At 48.1% G+C, this 15,015-nt stretch overlaps 2 protein-coding genes across 3 annotated transcripts in view; one reads left to right on the top strand and one right to left on the bottom strand.

Moving 5' to 3' along the window:
- Positions 1 to 15,015, top strand: part of LOC125723844 (uncharacterized) — a 214,739-nt gene that overhangs the window by 106,506 nt on the left and 93,218 nt on the right. The window lies entirely within an intron of this gene.
- LOC125723832 (NACHT, LRR and PYD domains-containing protein 12-like) overlaps positions 1 to 15,015 on the bottom strand; it is a 240,480-nt gene that overhangs the window by 224,328 nt on the left and 1,137 nt on the right. Inside the window, exons 2-4 of one of the 2 annotated variants that reach the window (XM_049000660.1) lie at positions 10,972 to 11,073; positions 10,177 to 10,290; positions 8,544 to 8,657 (exon numbers count right to left, since the gene is read on the bottom strand). In XM_049000660.1, coding sequence (XP_048856617.1) covers positions 8,544 to 8,657; positions 10,177 to 10,290; positions 10,972 to 11,033 — 290 coding nt within the window. In that variant the 5' untranslated portion in view covers positions 11,034 to 11,073. Of the gene's footprint in view, positions 1 to 5,033; positions 5,141 to 8,543; positions 8,658 to 10,176; positions 10,291 to 10,971; positions 11,074 to 15,015 lie in introns of those variants that run through there. The other variant, XM_049000661.1, reaches the window with a different exon arrangement.

Below are 15,015 nucleotides of genomic sequence, written 5' to 3'. Positions count from 1 at the left end.
GCTGTGTAGTAGATTAGTCTCGCCGGATCCATTCGTCCGAGATGATTCTGCGCGCCTGCGCTGCTTGAAAAACCCATATACATCGAGTATAGACACCTTGATCGGCAAGTCTCTCATTGGGTTCCGCAAAACATCAAAAAACAGGCCGCAATTTTTCATGCAATCCGAGCAGGACCTTTTATTAGAGGATGTAAATAACCCCAAGGTTTGACACAAGACTAATTAATGTTACAAAACATATTGAGGTGCGTATTGCATATTTTTTTATATACGTTTGTATTCTGTATTCATTTGTATGCATTCATTTGCTTATGTAGTGGGACCCCTTTTTTGAGGGACTTCCGTTTTTTTCGGTTACCAGAACATTGTTAAGCTAAGCTAAGCGAAGAACGTGTTTGTCTTTTGCTTTATGATATTTTGTAAGTCAAATCAAATCATAATCAAATCAAATGGTTTAAGCACCCCCCTGGTAAAGACACAAGCTCTTACGTTGGTTACGTTTTTTTTTTGTTAATTAAAATATTTTAAATAAATCGTGAACCATCAGTCACGTCTTTCGGCCATCAATCCGGAGGGGAATGCTGCAGTAAGAGCTTTACCTTCGCCCGCCACATCGCGCTGCTGACGGATTTCATGGGGTGACTGCTTAAGGACAGCAGTGAGATGCGGACGGCGCGATGGCCAGAGAATTCGGTAAGGAATAAAATCGTATTAATATGGAAAATATTCAAGAACAAATACAAAATATAGAGAAGGAAATCCAGGAATGTAAAAGCTTATTACTCGAAAAGGAAGTAGAAGGTACTGCAAGACTGGAATTAATAAAAAGAATTAAAAGTAAAGAGAAAATAATGGCTGAATTTACGTGTAAAAAAAGGGAAGCTGAGGAATTGCCTCGGCATTCTGAACGTCCAAAGGTTATAATGGAGAAAATGCATGCTTACCAAAGGGAGGAATTGTGTAAAAAAGAAAAAAAAAGTTGCTTAGTGTCATGCCTGGCTCGTCAGCTCCTCCTGCTCGCTCTCCAGCCCCTGGCTCCCTCAAGAGGAGGAGGAGCTCGTCCTGGGTCCCGACCTGGGACCGTACGGTCTGGGACCCTGCTCCCTGGCGAGGCTCTGGGCTCCGAGCGAGGATGAAGAGGACGAGCCCTTTGTCTTCCCGGACCCAGAGCCCCTCCTTGCGGAACAGCTGCCGCCCCCCAAGCGGTGCGATAACCGGCCCGAGCGGCTGACAACTTGGAGAGGGTGTAAGGCGGTGAGGGAAGCCATCCCGCGAATACCCCGCCCTCTTAAAGGGGCCACGCCCATATCGCCCGCGGCCCTCGCCGACAGGTACTTCACCCTCCAGGGACTGTACTGGAGGGTGATGGGGGAACCGGCCCCACAGGGCCCCCCGGAGGGGGAAAGGCTCACTGCGCAATTGGGGCAGGATTTCGCCTCCTTCTCTCCAGACTCCCCGTATTCCGATCTGGAGAGGATGGCTGAGGACCTCCGGAGGCTGATCAAGCTCAGGAGAGCTCCAGAGGCACCCCCTCCGCCTGCAGCAGCTCCAGAGGCGCCCCCTCCGCCCGCAGCAGCTCCAGAGGCGCCCCCTCCGCCCGCAGCAGCTCCAGAGGCGCCCCCTCCGCCCGCAGCAGCTCCAGTCCCTCCGCCCGCAGCAGCTCCAGTCCCTCCGCCCGCAGCAGCTCCTGTCCCTCCGCCTGCAGCAGCCCCAGCTCCTGTCCCTTTCACCCTAGTCCCCGAGGTGGTCCCAGACGACTCCATTTTGGCTCCTCCCTCTTCGGAGGTGGAGGAGCTGGAATGGGACCCCTCGGGGACAGAACATGTGACCCCTTGTCCCTCGCCCTGGCGATGTCGACCCCGACCTGGGGTCGGCCTGTCTGTGTCCCGCAGGGGAAGGGGACACAGACGCAGGGCTGGAGTCCCGCCCGCCCTGCCCCCTGGCTCGCCCTGCCTCGCCTGCGCTGGGGCTCGGTTGGCGCCTGCGGGTCCTGGCCCTCCGGGTCGGCTGTCACCTGCGGGTCCCTCTCTGGTGCCTCGTCGCCCTGACTCGCTCCCCCCTCCGGTGCCTGGTCGGTCGCCTGGGGGCTCCCCGACGGCGGTTCCTTGGTCGCCTGCGGGGCCCCCACCTTCGGCCCGTCGGAGGACGTCGCCGCCTACGGCGGCTCCCCCCCTCTCCTTGCCTTCGCCCTGGCCCCTTCCAGCTCCCTCGTCCCCTTCCCTGGTGCTCCCTCCTGCTCCCTCCCTGGCCCCTCCGCGGGTCCCTCGCCCTGTCTCCTCGGCCCCTTCTCGGTCCCCTCCGGCTCCGGCCTCTCGGCCGTCTGCGGCCCCTCCGGCTGCCGCCCGTCGCCCGCTGGGGCTCCCTCGGGCTCCCCTTAGTTCCCCCTCCTTCTCTCCCTTTCCTGCCCCGGTCCTGCCTGTGTTTGTCCCTCCTCCTGCCTCTATCCCGCTGTCCTCTGTTCTTGGTCCCTTTGTTCTGCCCCGCTCCGCTCCTGGTTTCCCGTCGTTCCCTCCCGTCACTCCCGCTCCTTTTGTTCCTCCTGTTCCCTCTGTTTCTCCCTTCCTGATCTGTCTCTCTGCCTTCCCGTCCCTTTGTCAGCTCCTGTCTTATGTTCTGTCTCTTGCCATGTTTTGCAAGAGTGTAGCGCGCCTTTGGGGGGGGGGTTCTGTCATGCACGGCTCGTCCGCTCCTCCTGTGTACCACGCCCCCTGCTTACCCACGTGTGTTTCCCGGATCGTACCCAGCTGTGTCCGTTTGCTTTCAATCAGTCCTGTGCATTTAAGTCCTGGTCTCCCCAGTTTTCCTTTTTCAGTCTGTCATTGATGTTTGTAAGCGTGAGTTGTTTCCCGGTCCCCGTATATTCATTAAACCCGTGTTTGATCCCGTACTCTGCCTGCCTGCTTCCTTACCCGCACGATCGCCGCTTCGTCAGCCTGCGATCGTGACACTTAGCTTATATAAACATTGGAAAATTCTGTTATGTAAATCAAGGGAAGAATTAAAAGAAAACATATCAGAAACTAATCTGGCCAATATAGCAGATATCCTTGAAAGGGAAAAGAATGATCTTATGAAAGTTTATGGAGAAATAAGGGAACGTATCACACCGACTAATGAATTATCAAGATTCACGCATGTGAAGCTGTAACTAATGACATAATTAAAATTGTGTACAAAAGGTTGACTGCAGTAGATGGAGATTTTGATGCCGATCTTGAAGGTCGTCGTCTGCATCAACTGTCAGTGTCTGACTATGCTCACTCAGTATATGGCGCTGCCTCCCAGTCAATCGCCAGTCACCACTCAGAGTACTCTAGTATATCTGCGAAAAGGGCAGAAGCAGCTGCAGAGCTTGCAGCAAAGGAGGCAGAGTATAAAATAGCCCAAGTAGAAAGAAAGCAACAAGAAAAGATAAGAATACTAGAGGAGCAACACAGAAAAGAATTAGAAGGCCAGAGATCTGAATTAGAAAATCTGCAGGCTGAAAGGCATATAGAGGTTGCTCGTGCCAGATTACAAGCCTATGACAGAGAAATTAAACATGAAATGTATGGCCAGACCTTTAAGTTTGACTGCAACACACAAAGCACCTATAATAGACGTTAACCTTCGCATGATGTCACAACACCATCCCTCACTGATGTGTCTTACCTGGCTCAAGCTATTCAGAACAGCAAAGCCGTTAACAGGCTCCCAATGCCAGAGCCTGCTGTGTTTAACGGGGATCCAATTCATTTTATTGAATGGAAGGCATCCTTTATGTACTCATTCAGAGAACAGGTATCTCTTCAGCAGATAAGCTGTATTACCTTAAGAAATATATCAGTGGTTCTGCTCATAAATGTCTTGAGGGCACATTCTACGGAAGTGATGATGAGGCATGCAAAGATGCTTGGAATAAGCTCGGTCAGCGATACGGTCAGCCATATAGTCAGCCATACGGTCAGTGATACGGTCAGCCATACGGTCAGCGATACGGTCAGCGATAAGGTCAGCCATACGGTCAGCGATAAGGTCAGCCATACGGTCAGCCATACAGTCAGCCATATGGTCAGCGATACGGTCAGCCATACAGTCAGCCATACGGTCAGCCATACGGTCAGCGATACGGTCAGCGATACGGTCAGCGATACGGTCAGCCATACGGTCAGCGATACGGTCAGCCATACGGTCAGCGATACGGTCAGCCATACGGTCAGCCATACGGTCAGCGATACGGTCAGTGATACGGTCAGCCATACGGTCAGCCATACGGTCAGCGATACGGTCAGTGATACGGTCAGCCATACGGTCAGCGATACGGTCAGCCATACGGTCAGCCATACAGTCAGCCATACGGTCAGTGATACGGTCAGCCATATGGTCAGCGATACGGTCAGCCATACGGTCAGCCATACAGTCAGTGATACGGTCAGCCATATGGTCAGCGATACGGTCAGCCATATGGTCAGCGATACGGTCAGTGATATGGTCAGTGACACGGTCAGCCATACGGTCAGCCATACGGTCAGCCATATGGTCAGCGATACGGTCAGCGATACGGTCAGTGATACGGTCAGCCATACGGTAAATGATACGGTCAGCCATACGGTCAGCCATGCGGTCAGCCATACGGTCAGCCATACAGTCAGCCATACGGTCAGCGACACGGTCAGTGATACAGTCAGCCATACGGTCAGCGATACGGTCAGCCATACGGTCAGCCATACGGTCAGCGATACGGTCAGTGATACGGTCAGCGATACGGTCAGCCATACGGTCAGCCATGCGGTCAGCGATACAGTCAGCCATATGGTCAGTGATACGGTCAGCCATACGGTCAGCCATACAGTCAGCCATACGGTCAGCCATTCATCATCCAAAGGGCATTTCTGGAGAGGCTCTCAAAATGGCCGCAAATACGGTCCAAAGATGCTGAAGGTTCTACGAACATTTTCTGATTTTTAAATGCCTGTTTCAAACTATGCCTCATGCAAAGGGCCTAGACATACTGAGTGACTGTGGGGAAAATCAAACATTAATTCAGAAGCTACCTGACTAGTTAGCATTGCGCTGGAATCGTCGGGTTACGGTAGCCCTCATGGAAGGTGGCGAATTCCCATCTTTCCAAGACTTTGCCAAATTCACATGTAGCTCCCACAAAGGCGACCACCATACCAAGGCTAGTATTATCAGCGGCAGTAGTCTCAGTTACAGTCAGCAATATGCTTAGAGAAGAGCTTAGCTATTCGAATGTGGCAGACTCCAAACTACTCAAAAGTAGTTCTGGGCAATATAAATAATGATGCATGACTCTTTCACACGTTTGTAGCCAATAGGGTTCAGACAATTCGCCACAGTACAAATCCTCAACAATGGCTTTATGTCTCAACAGAAGAGAATCCATTAGACACTGCCTCTAGAGGGAAAACCATAAATGAGTTGTTTTCCTCAAATTGGTTTAGTGCTTCTGTGTTCCTCTGGAAACAGGAAATATCGATAATAACAGATGTAGTATTGGAACCTCTCATAGGTGATCCAGAGGTGTGAAGAACTGGAACACTGCATACAGGGGTGTAGTGCTGCTGACCGCTTGTCCGAGTTCTCATCATGGTTGCAGGCTACTAAGGCCGTTTCATGCCTTTTGCGAGGAGTTAAAGGAAAAATAAATGGACTCGCTAATGTAAGTGCATTGGAAAGTGCAGGGCGTGTCATCGTCAAACACCTCCGAAAGCAGGTATACAAGCAAGAAATAACGTTACTGAAAAAGGGAAGTCGGCTGCCAGATCATCCCAAGGTGCAGCACCTACAGTAGATGCCTTTTTAGATGCAGATGGCATGATCAGGGGGGGAGGAAGGCTCAGTCGATCATCCTTCTCCAACTTACTCAGACACCCAGTGATCTTATCAAAAAACCATCATCTGACTAAGCTGATAATTAGTCATTATCATGAAAGAGTAAAACATCAAGGTGAGGGCTTTACCATCAATGAAATCAGATCCAATGGCTATTGGACTCCTGGAATAAGCAGAGCAGTTGCATCTTTTATCCGGCAGTGTGTCACTTGCCAGAGACTCAGAAGACCTGCAGAAGGTCAAAGGATGAGTGACCTTCCAAAGGAAGGTGTAGAGCCCTCCCCACCTTTCTCATAGTGTGGCATGGACTGTTTGGTCCCTTTACCACTAGAGAGGGAAGAAAGCAGCATAAAAGATATGGTTTGCTGTTCATTTGCTTCTGCTCATGAGCGATCCATAATGAAATGTTAGAGGATATGTCCACTGATGCCTTTATAAATGGTCTGAGATGTTTCATTGCAATTTGTGGTGTTGTTAGACAAATCCAATGTGATCAAGGCACCAACTTTGTGGGGGCAAAGAACGAATTGAACAAAGCTTTACAAGAACTTGACACTCCCAGACTCACCACCTTTCTATCCGAAAACCATTGTGATTTTGTTTTCAACGCACCTCACTCCTGTCACGCCGGAGGTGTGTGGGAGAGCCAGATAAGGACCATAAGGAGTGTGTTGAACTCCACATTATCATTTGCCTCTTGCAGACGCAACGGTACTTCTCTGCGAACGTTGTTTTATGAAGTCATGGCTATACTCAACAGTCGCCCACTTACTGTGGACAACCTGTGCAACCCTGATACTATGGAACCACTCACAGCCAATCATCTACTTACAATGAAGTCCAACATGGCTCTACCTCCACCAGGGAAGTGTGTTAGGGAGGACGATTATGGACAAAGGAGATGGCGCAGAGTACAGTATCTGGCGGAACAATTTTGGAGTCACTGGAAAGGGAGTATCTCCACATTATTATTGCAAGACAGCGTTGGCACAAACCAAAGAGAAATGTACAAGTGGGAGATACAGTGATGCTTGTGGATGACTTGTTACCCAGATGTGAATGGAAACTGGGACGGATTTTAGAGACTGTCACTGATGAAGATGGACTGGTAAGAAAGGGTAAAATATGTATAGGAGATAAGAGACTTAGCGAGAAAGGGGAACGCCTTGGTAAGCTGTCAGTGCTAGAACGTCCAGTGCAGAGGTTAGTCTTGTTATGAGAAGCTACTTACGTACATTTCACTGATGTTTATGCTTTATTTTCCAAATGATACAGATTTGAAAAATATTTGTGTTTGTGGGTATTGCTTGGAACACACATAATTTTGGTGGGAGTGTAAATAACCCCAAGGTATGACATGAGACTAATTAATGTTACAAAACATATTGAGTTGCGTATTGCATATTTTTAAATATACGTTTGTATTCTGTATTCATTTGTATACATTCATTTATGCTTATGTAGTTTTATTTAGTGCATCAAAAGCGACCCAAACCAGTAAAGACGGCTGGCAAAAAGTGTCCGACAAATTAAATGTGTAAGTAGTTTTTAGTTATTGTATTTATCACTTGAATGTAGTATTATGTTTCCAGTGTTTCATCATTCTTTTATTGTCATAATTACAGATAAAATACATGCACAATCATGCAGGATATGGGAACAAGTTAAAGTGAAGTACAAACACAACATTTCATTCATATATATATATATATATATATATATATATATATATATATATATATATGTTTGTATGTATGAGTTTGTGTGTGTATGTATGTGTTTGTTGATTTTACGTATATGAATGGCGAGGCCATGACTGAACGGATTTCCATGCACGGACACTATTAATCTGTGAGCTAATCCCTGTTTATGCAGAACAAACCTGCTCTGAGCAGGTTTGAGAATTTGGATGTGCTGCTATTCAACACATCCAGCAAGACTTTCGAAAAACCGTGCCAACTACCCCAGGCGGCTGGCGTGTGCTAAGTGCCCTATGGTTTGACCATAGACCCAGAGAGACATACATGCTAGTGGGCTGTAACACTGTTACCTCTTTCTTCTTCTTCTACGTTCTTTCTCTTACACCCCACAGGGGGGGCATTTCATGGCTTGCACTATAAATGTTGCAACACACAGCTTCTAATGTCCTGAGGCCCCAGGGCACTGGCCCCACTGGCCCGGTCCATAACCCAGCCGAGGCTCCAGGGGGCGCTATCTTGGGGCACCTTCAGCCACCGGCTCATTCCCCCACCGTGAGCTAAGAAGCGCTACTGGGGATCTTTCCTGCCTGCTGCCGTTAGACACCACAATGCCTGCTGTCGATGTGCAGCCCCCACAGCCAGCCTTAACGTCCCATTTTTAATGTGGTAAAAGCTGCTCTCTGTTTTTAATCATATAAATAACAACAGTTTGCTGCTGAACACAAGAGAATTTCCCCTCTTGGATCAACAAATCATCCTATTTTATACTCAGGGGATGAGAACGGATGAAAGTCCAGTTTTCCAGTAATCCTCATCCATTTACCTCAGATGTTATTTATATAGAATACAGACAAACTTTTAAATTCTCAAGGTGATGGAATCTGTTAAAGGTAAAAATTGCTGCATTCATTATAAATATGTTATTTCCTCATAGCTTGTATGTGTCTCTGTGCCATTTGACTGAGAGTCTGAATTTCATTAACAGTGTTTGTTTAAATGCACATTTACCTTTGATCTGTAGGAAAAGGTTCCTCTCTGAATTTGATTGGTTGCTTCATTGACACGTCACTCTTCATGGAAACACAGCTGGGTACAGGGGAGTCTGCTCTCTTCATCAGGACACTGTGGGCAGTGAGAGGAAACAAACCCTCATGGTATAAATATAATTCATACAATGGGGACGGCATCAAACTGCTGTTTAGCCTTCTGCTCTGCCTTCATGTACTTTGATATGCTGTGAAGCTCTTGATGTAAACAGACTTATTTACAGTCAGCTTTTAAGGAAATTGTCTCATCTAAAATTTAGATATTATATGAAACTTTTAGTATGACCGTTAAAAACCTCCACAACTAGACTTGACTGATGTTCCTTTTTACCTGTTTATATATGTTTTTGTTTGTTTGTTTAGTTTTGTTATGTGGCCATTTTGGATAGGAGGGATGGTCTGTTACTCTCCTCTAGTATAAAAGAACTGGCTGATTGTGGAAGAAGACGGTGAAGACAGAAGATGGCGAGGTCTTTTTATTAAGCTACACATATTAAAGTGCTGCCCACTGACCAGCCCCAGCTAGGAGCCCAGTTTGCTTTTATGTTATGGCCTGACTATAGACCCAGAGAGACATGCATGCTAGTGGGCTGTAATACTGTTACCTCTCAGAGTTCTTTCTCTTACACCCCACAGGGGGGCGCATTTCATGGCTTGCACTATAAATCTTGCCACTCAGAGCTTCTAATGTCCTGAGGCCCCAGGGCACCGGTCTCACTGGCCCGGTCCATAACCCAGCCGAGGCTCCAGGGGGCGCTATCTTGGGGCACCTTCAGCCACCAGCTCATTCCCCCACCGTGAGCTAAGAAGCTACTGGGGATCTTTCCTGCCTGCTGCCGTTAGACACCACAATGCCTGCTGTCGATGTGCAGCCCCCACAGCCAGCCTTAACGTCCGAGTTTTAACCATTTCAAAATTTTTATCTATATTTATTTATTGAACTATATGGTATTTTCAGGATTTTTTCTTTGTGTTCTGTGTACTTTTTAAACTTGTTATCCTACAGAAATTTCATTCACTTCTAAAAATGTTTACTTATTTTTGCACTGAATCAGCAAAATTTTATTGTCTCCATTGGCTAACAAACCAATAGTCTTTCTCTTTTTTTTGATGATCCTGCCTCATTATTAAGCCACATTGTTCCATTAAACATGTTAAACTAAAGCCTTAGTCTGAGCATAATCTAATGGATTCATGAGTGAAATTATTTATTAACACAGAAGCATCCGTCTCACATGTTAACAATCTATTGCTGAGTCATTCTTTAATGGACATGCAGGGGGAAACAGGCAAACCAGGTTTTTACAGCTCTGTGCTGAGGATTGAAATTTAAAATCCACTTTGTGATTAAATAACTTCCAATTCCAGCTCACAGAAAGTCAGGTTTTACAGTAATCCTCATCCATTTACCTCAGATGTTATTTATATAGAATACAGACAAACTTTTAAATTCTCAAGGTGATGGAATCTGTTAAAGGTAAAAATTGCTGCATTCATTTTAAATATGTTATTTCCTCATAGCTTGTATGTGTCTCTGTGCCATTTGACTGAGAGTCTGAATGTCATTAACAGTGTTTGTTTAAATGCACATTTACCTTTGATCTGTAGGAAAAGGTTCCTCTCTGAATTTGACTGGTTGCTTCATTGACCTGTCACTCTTCATGGAAACACAGCTGGGTACAGGGGAGTCTGCTCTCTTCATCAGGACACTGTGGGCAGTGAGAGGAAACAAACCCTCATGGTATAAATATAATTCATACAATAGGGACGACATCACACTGCTGTTTATCCTTCTGCTCTGCCTTCATGTACTTTGATATGCTGTGAAGCCAGGGGCGCCGCTAGCAATTTTGGGCCCTATGACAAAATATGAGGTTGGGCCCCCCTACCACACCCATTCAGATCTCTGGGGGCCCCTAAAGGGCGTGGGCCCTTAGAATTGTCTCAACTTTCCCCCCCTTAGCGGCGCCCCTGTGTGAAGCTCTTGATGTAAACAGACTTATTTACAGTCGGCTGTTAAGGAAATTGTCTCATCTAAAATTTAGATATTATATGAAACTTTTAGCATCACTGTTAAAAACCTCCACAACTAGACTTGGCTGATGTTCTTTTTTACCTATTTATATATGTTTTTGTTTGTTTGTTTAGTTTTGTTATGTGGCCATTTTGTATAGGAGGGATGGTCTGTTGCTCACCTCTAGTATAAAAGAACTGGCTGATTGTGGAAGAAGACGGTGAAGACAGAAGATGGCGAGGTCTTTTTATTAAGCTACACATATTAAAGTGCTGCCCACTGACCAGCCCCAGCTAGGAGCCCAGTTTACTTTTATGTTATGGCCTGACTATAGACCCAGAGAGACATGCATGCTAGTGGGCTGTAACACTGTTACCTCTCAGGGCTCTTTCTGTTACACCCCACAGGGGGGCGCATTTCAGAAGCAGATCCATCCATTTCTATGCTGATCCAGACCAGATGATTCCTGCTGGGGCGTCTGTGAACTTGAAGGGTAAGTAGATACATAGATAAATATGCAATATCGAGTTCTCAGCATTTTTACATCAAATCGATGAACTGGACTCATGTAACTATAATTACACATAGTAAAGAGGTTTAGTGCAAAATTTCAATGCCACATTTTTTTATAAATATATGTATAAACATCCTCTCCTGGAGCCGACACCTTATGGTGGTGGAGGGGTTTGCGTGTTCCAGTGATCCCAGGAGCTAAGCTGCCCGGGGCTTTATGCCCCTGGTAGGGTCACCCAAGGCAAACAGGTCCTGGGTGAGGAACCAGACTAACTGCGGCTCATTAGACCCCTTATGATGAGTAAAAACATGGATTCACGTTCTCCCTCCCCTGGACGCGGGTCACTAGACTTTTATGGATGGAATTTCTAGGCACAACCAGGGCGTTGAGGGTGTCCGGTTTGGTGGCCTCAGGATTGGGTCTCTGCTTTTTGCAGATGATGTGGTTCTGTTGGGCTCATCAGACCGTGACCTTCGGCTCTCACTGGAGCAGTTCGCAGCCAAGTGTGAGGCGGCTGAGATGAGAATCAGCATCTCCAAATCCGAGACCATGGTCTTCAGCCCGGAGTGCTGTCTTCGGGTCGGGGAGGGGGTCTTTCCCCAAGTGGAGGAGTTTAAGTATCTCAGGGTCTTGTTCACGAGTGAGGGAAGGATGGAGCGTGAGATCGACAGGCGGATCGGAGACTGCAGTGGGTGCATGTACACTGCATACAGCAGTGATATTCCAGCAGACCAGGGGAGGGCAGATGTACTTAAACAAAGTACATCTACACAGTACAGTACAAAAACCACAACCTCCATCACACCTATCACCTCCCCCCCCCCGGAACTCAGAATACACGAAGCGGATGTGAGCCGGCTGTCCCAGAAACAGAAATCCAAGAAGCCCCCAGACCAGACGGTGTCTCCCCCTCCTGCTTCAGAACCTGTGCTGATCAGCTGATCATCTTCACCCGCATCTTCAATAGATCCCTGGAGCTGTGTGAAGTTCCCTCCTGCTTCAAACGCTCCACCATTATCCCGTCCCCAAGAAACCCTCCATCACAGGACTGAATGACTACAGACCTGTCGCCTTGATGTCTGTGGTCATGAAATCCTCTGAACACCTGGTTTTAGCCCATCTGAAGGACATTACAGGACACCAGCTGGATCCCCTGCAGTTTGCCTACCGGGCAAATAGGTCGGTGGATGATGCAGTGAATATGGGGCTGCATTATATCCTGCAACATCTCAACGGTCCAGGAACTTATGCCAGGATCCTGTTTGTGGACTTTAGTTCGGCTTTTGACACCATTGTGCCTAATCTCCTCTCCTCCAAACTCTCCCAGCTCAGCGTGTCACCAGCTACCTGCCAGTGGATCACCAGCTTCCTGACAGACAGGAAGCAGCAAGTAAGGCTGGGGGGTCACTTCTGAAACACGGTCCCTCAGTATCGGTGCCCCTGAAGGATGTGTCCTCTCCCCACTGCTCTTCTCCCTCTACACCAATGACTGCACCTCCAGGAACTCAGCTGTAAAACTCCTGAAGTTTGCAGACGCCACCATCATTGGACTCATTCAGGATGGTGATGAGTCTGCATACCGGCAGGAAGTTGAGCGGCTGGTACTCTGGTGCAGTCAGCACAACCTGGAGCTGAACACGCACAAGACTGTAGAGATGACAGTGGACTTCAGGAGACGTCCGTCATCACTGCTCCCCCTCAGCATATCAGACAGCCCGGTGTCTACTGTGGAGTTCTTCAAGTTCCTGGGTACCACCATCTCCCAGGACCTGAAGTGGGAGACCAACATCTCCTCCATCCTCAAAAAGGCCCAGCAGAGGATGTACTTCCTGAGACAACTGAGGAAGTACAGTCTTCCACAGGAGCTGCTGATCCAGTTCTACACTGCAGTCACTGAGTCTGTCCTCTGCTCCTCCATCACAGCCTGGTATGGAGCAGCCACCAAACAGGACAGGAAGAGACTGCAGCGGACCGTACAGACAGCAGAAAGATCATCGGTGCCCCCCTGCCCTCTATCACAGTCTGGTATGGAGCAGCCACCAAACAGGACAGGAAGAGACTGCAGCGGACCGTACGGACAGCAGAAAGATCATCGGTGCCCCCCTGCCCTCCATCACAGTCTGGTATGGAGCAGCCACCAACCAGGACAGGAAGAGACTGCAGCGGACCGTACAGACAGCAGAAAGATCATCGGTGCCCCCCTGCCCTCTATCACAGCCTGGTATGGAGCAGCCACCAAACAGGACAGGAAGAGACTGCAGCGGACCGTACAGACAGCAGAAAGATCATCGGTGCCCCCCTGCCCTCCATCACAGTCTGGTATGGAGCAGCCACCAAACAGGACAGGAAGAGACTGCAGCGGACCGTACGGACAGCAGAAAGATCATCGGTGCCCCCCTGCCCTCCATCACAGTCTGGTATGGAGCAGCCACCAACCAGGACAGGAAGAGACTGCAGCGGACCGTACAGACAGCAGAAAGATCATCGGTGCCCCCCTGCCCTCTATCACAGTCTGGTATGGAGCAGCCACCAAACAGGACAGGAAGAGACTGCAGCGGACCGTACAGACAGCAGAAAGATCATCGGTGCCCCCTGCCCTCCATCACAGTCTGGTATGGAGCAGCCACCAAACAGGACAGGAAGAGACTGCAGCGGACCGTACAGACAGCAGAAAGATCATCGGTGCCCCCCTGCCCTCCATCACAGTCTGGTATGGAGCAGCCACCAAACAGGACAGGAAGAGACTGCAGCGGACCGTACAGACAGCAGAAAGATCATCGGTGCCCCCCTGCCCTCCATCACAGTCTGGTATGGAGCAGCCACCAAACAGGACAGGAAGAGACTGCAGCGGACCGTACGGACAGCAGAAAGATCATCGGTGCCCCCCTGCCCTCCGTCCAGGACCTGTCTCTCTCAAGATCCAGGGAAATGGCAGGAAAATCATCACAGATCCCACACACCCTGGACACAGACTTTCTGACCTGCTGCCCTCTGGCAGACGATATAGAAGCCTGCAGACCAGGACACCCGACACAGGAACAGCTTCTCTCCCCTCGCCATCTCCCTCCTAAACAGCTGATCTGTCACACTGCTAAACACCTACAGCACTGCAACTGCACTCCTGATTCTGATTCTGACAAAGGCTGATTTCCAAGGGACCTAAAAGTATGACAAGTTCGGGAATAGAATTCAATGCTTTATTTCCAGTAGGATGTGTATGTTTGTAACATTACAAAGTGTTTTTATAAAAATGAATTTTATCATAATTTGAAAACCATATCAAACACTGTACAGCAGGGGTCTCCATCTCCGGTCCTGCAGAGCTACTGTCCAGTAAGTGTTTCTATCCTACTGGCTATTTACCTGAGAACAGGTGTGACTCATCAGAAGCCAAGAAGTCACGTGATCTCGTACAGGACGACCGCTTAGAGTCTTGCTCAGCTCCCAACTATTTAATTTCTCCACCATTTAACCCCCCAAATCACTATTACAATATACTTTAACCTTGTCGAAGTTACAGAGATTTTCCATTTTTTTCCTCAACTCGTTCTCACACTGATAAGAAAAAAAAATGAAAATTGGTTTGACGAGTATTCGCTAGTCAGTAAGACGATGACTCCCATTCTAGTGCGGGAGGTGCCGATTCTGTACTGGACCGAATTTTGGCTCGTATCGATGGTATTGAAAAATCCCAAGACGCCTTGGACGATATAAAATCATCAATCTCCTCCATTGAGAGATCTCTTTCTAACTTATTACTGTTAATGATTTGTTGTGATTGTTCGGCTCCACTACTCTTGGCAGAGTGCCCCCCGCCCCCAGTAGACATACGAGTAGAATGTGAGGTGATTGAGGTATGGATTGATTCTGATCGTATATGGACTAATCATCCGGAGATTCAAATAC

Source organism: Brienomyrus brachyistius, unplaced genomic scaffold, assembly GCF_023856365.1.
Source record: "Brienomyrus brachyistius isolate T26 unplaced genomic scaffold, BBRACH_0.4 scaffold52, whole genome shotgun sequence".
NCBI lineage: Eukaryota > Metazoa > Chordata > Actinopteri > Osteoglossiformes > Mormyridae > Brienomyrus > Brienomyrus brachyistius.
The sequence above is the reverse complement of the archived record's forward strand: the minus strand, read 5'-3'. Positions and strand labels throughout refer to the sequence as shown.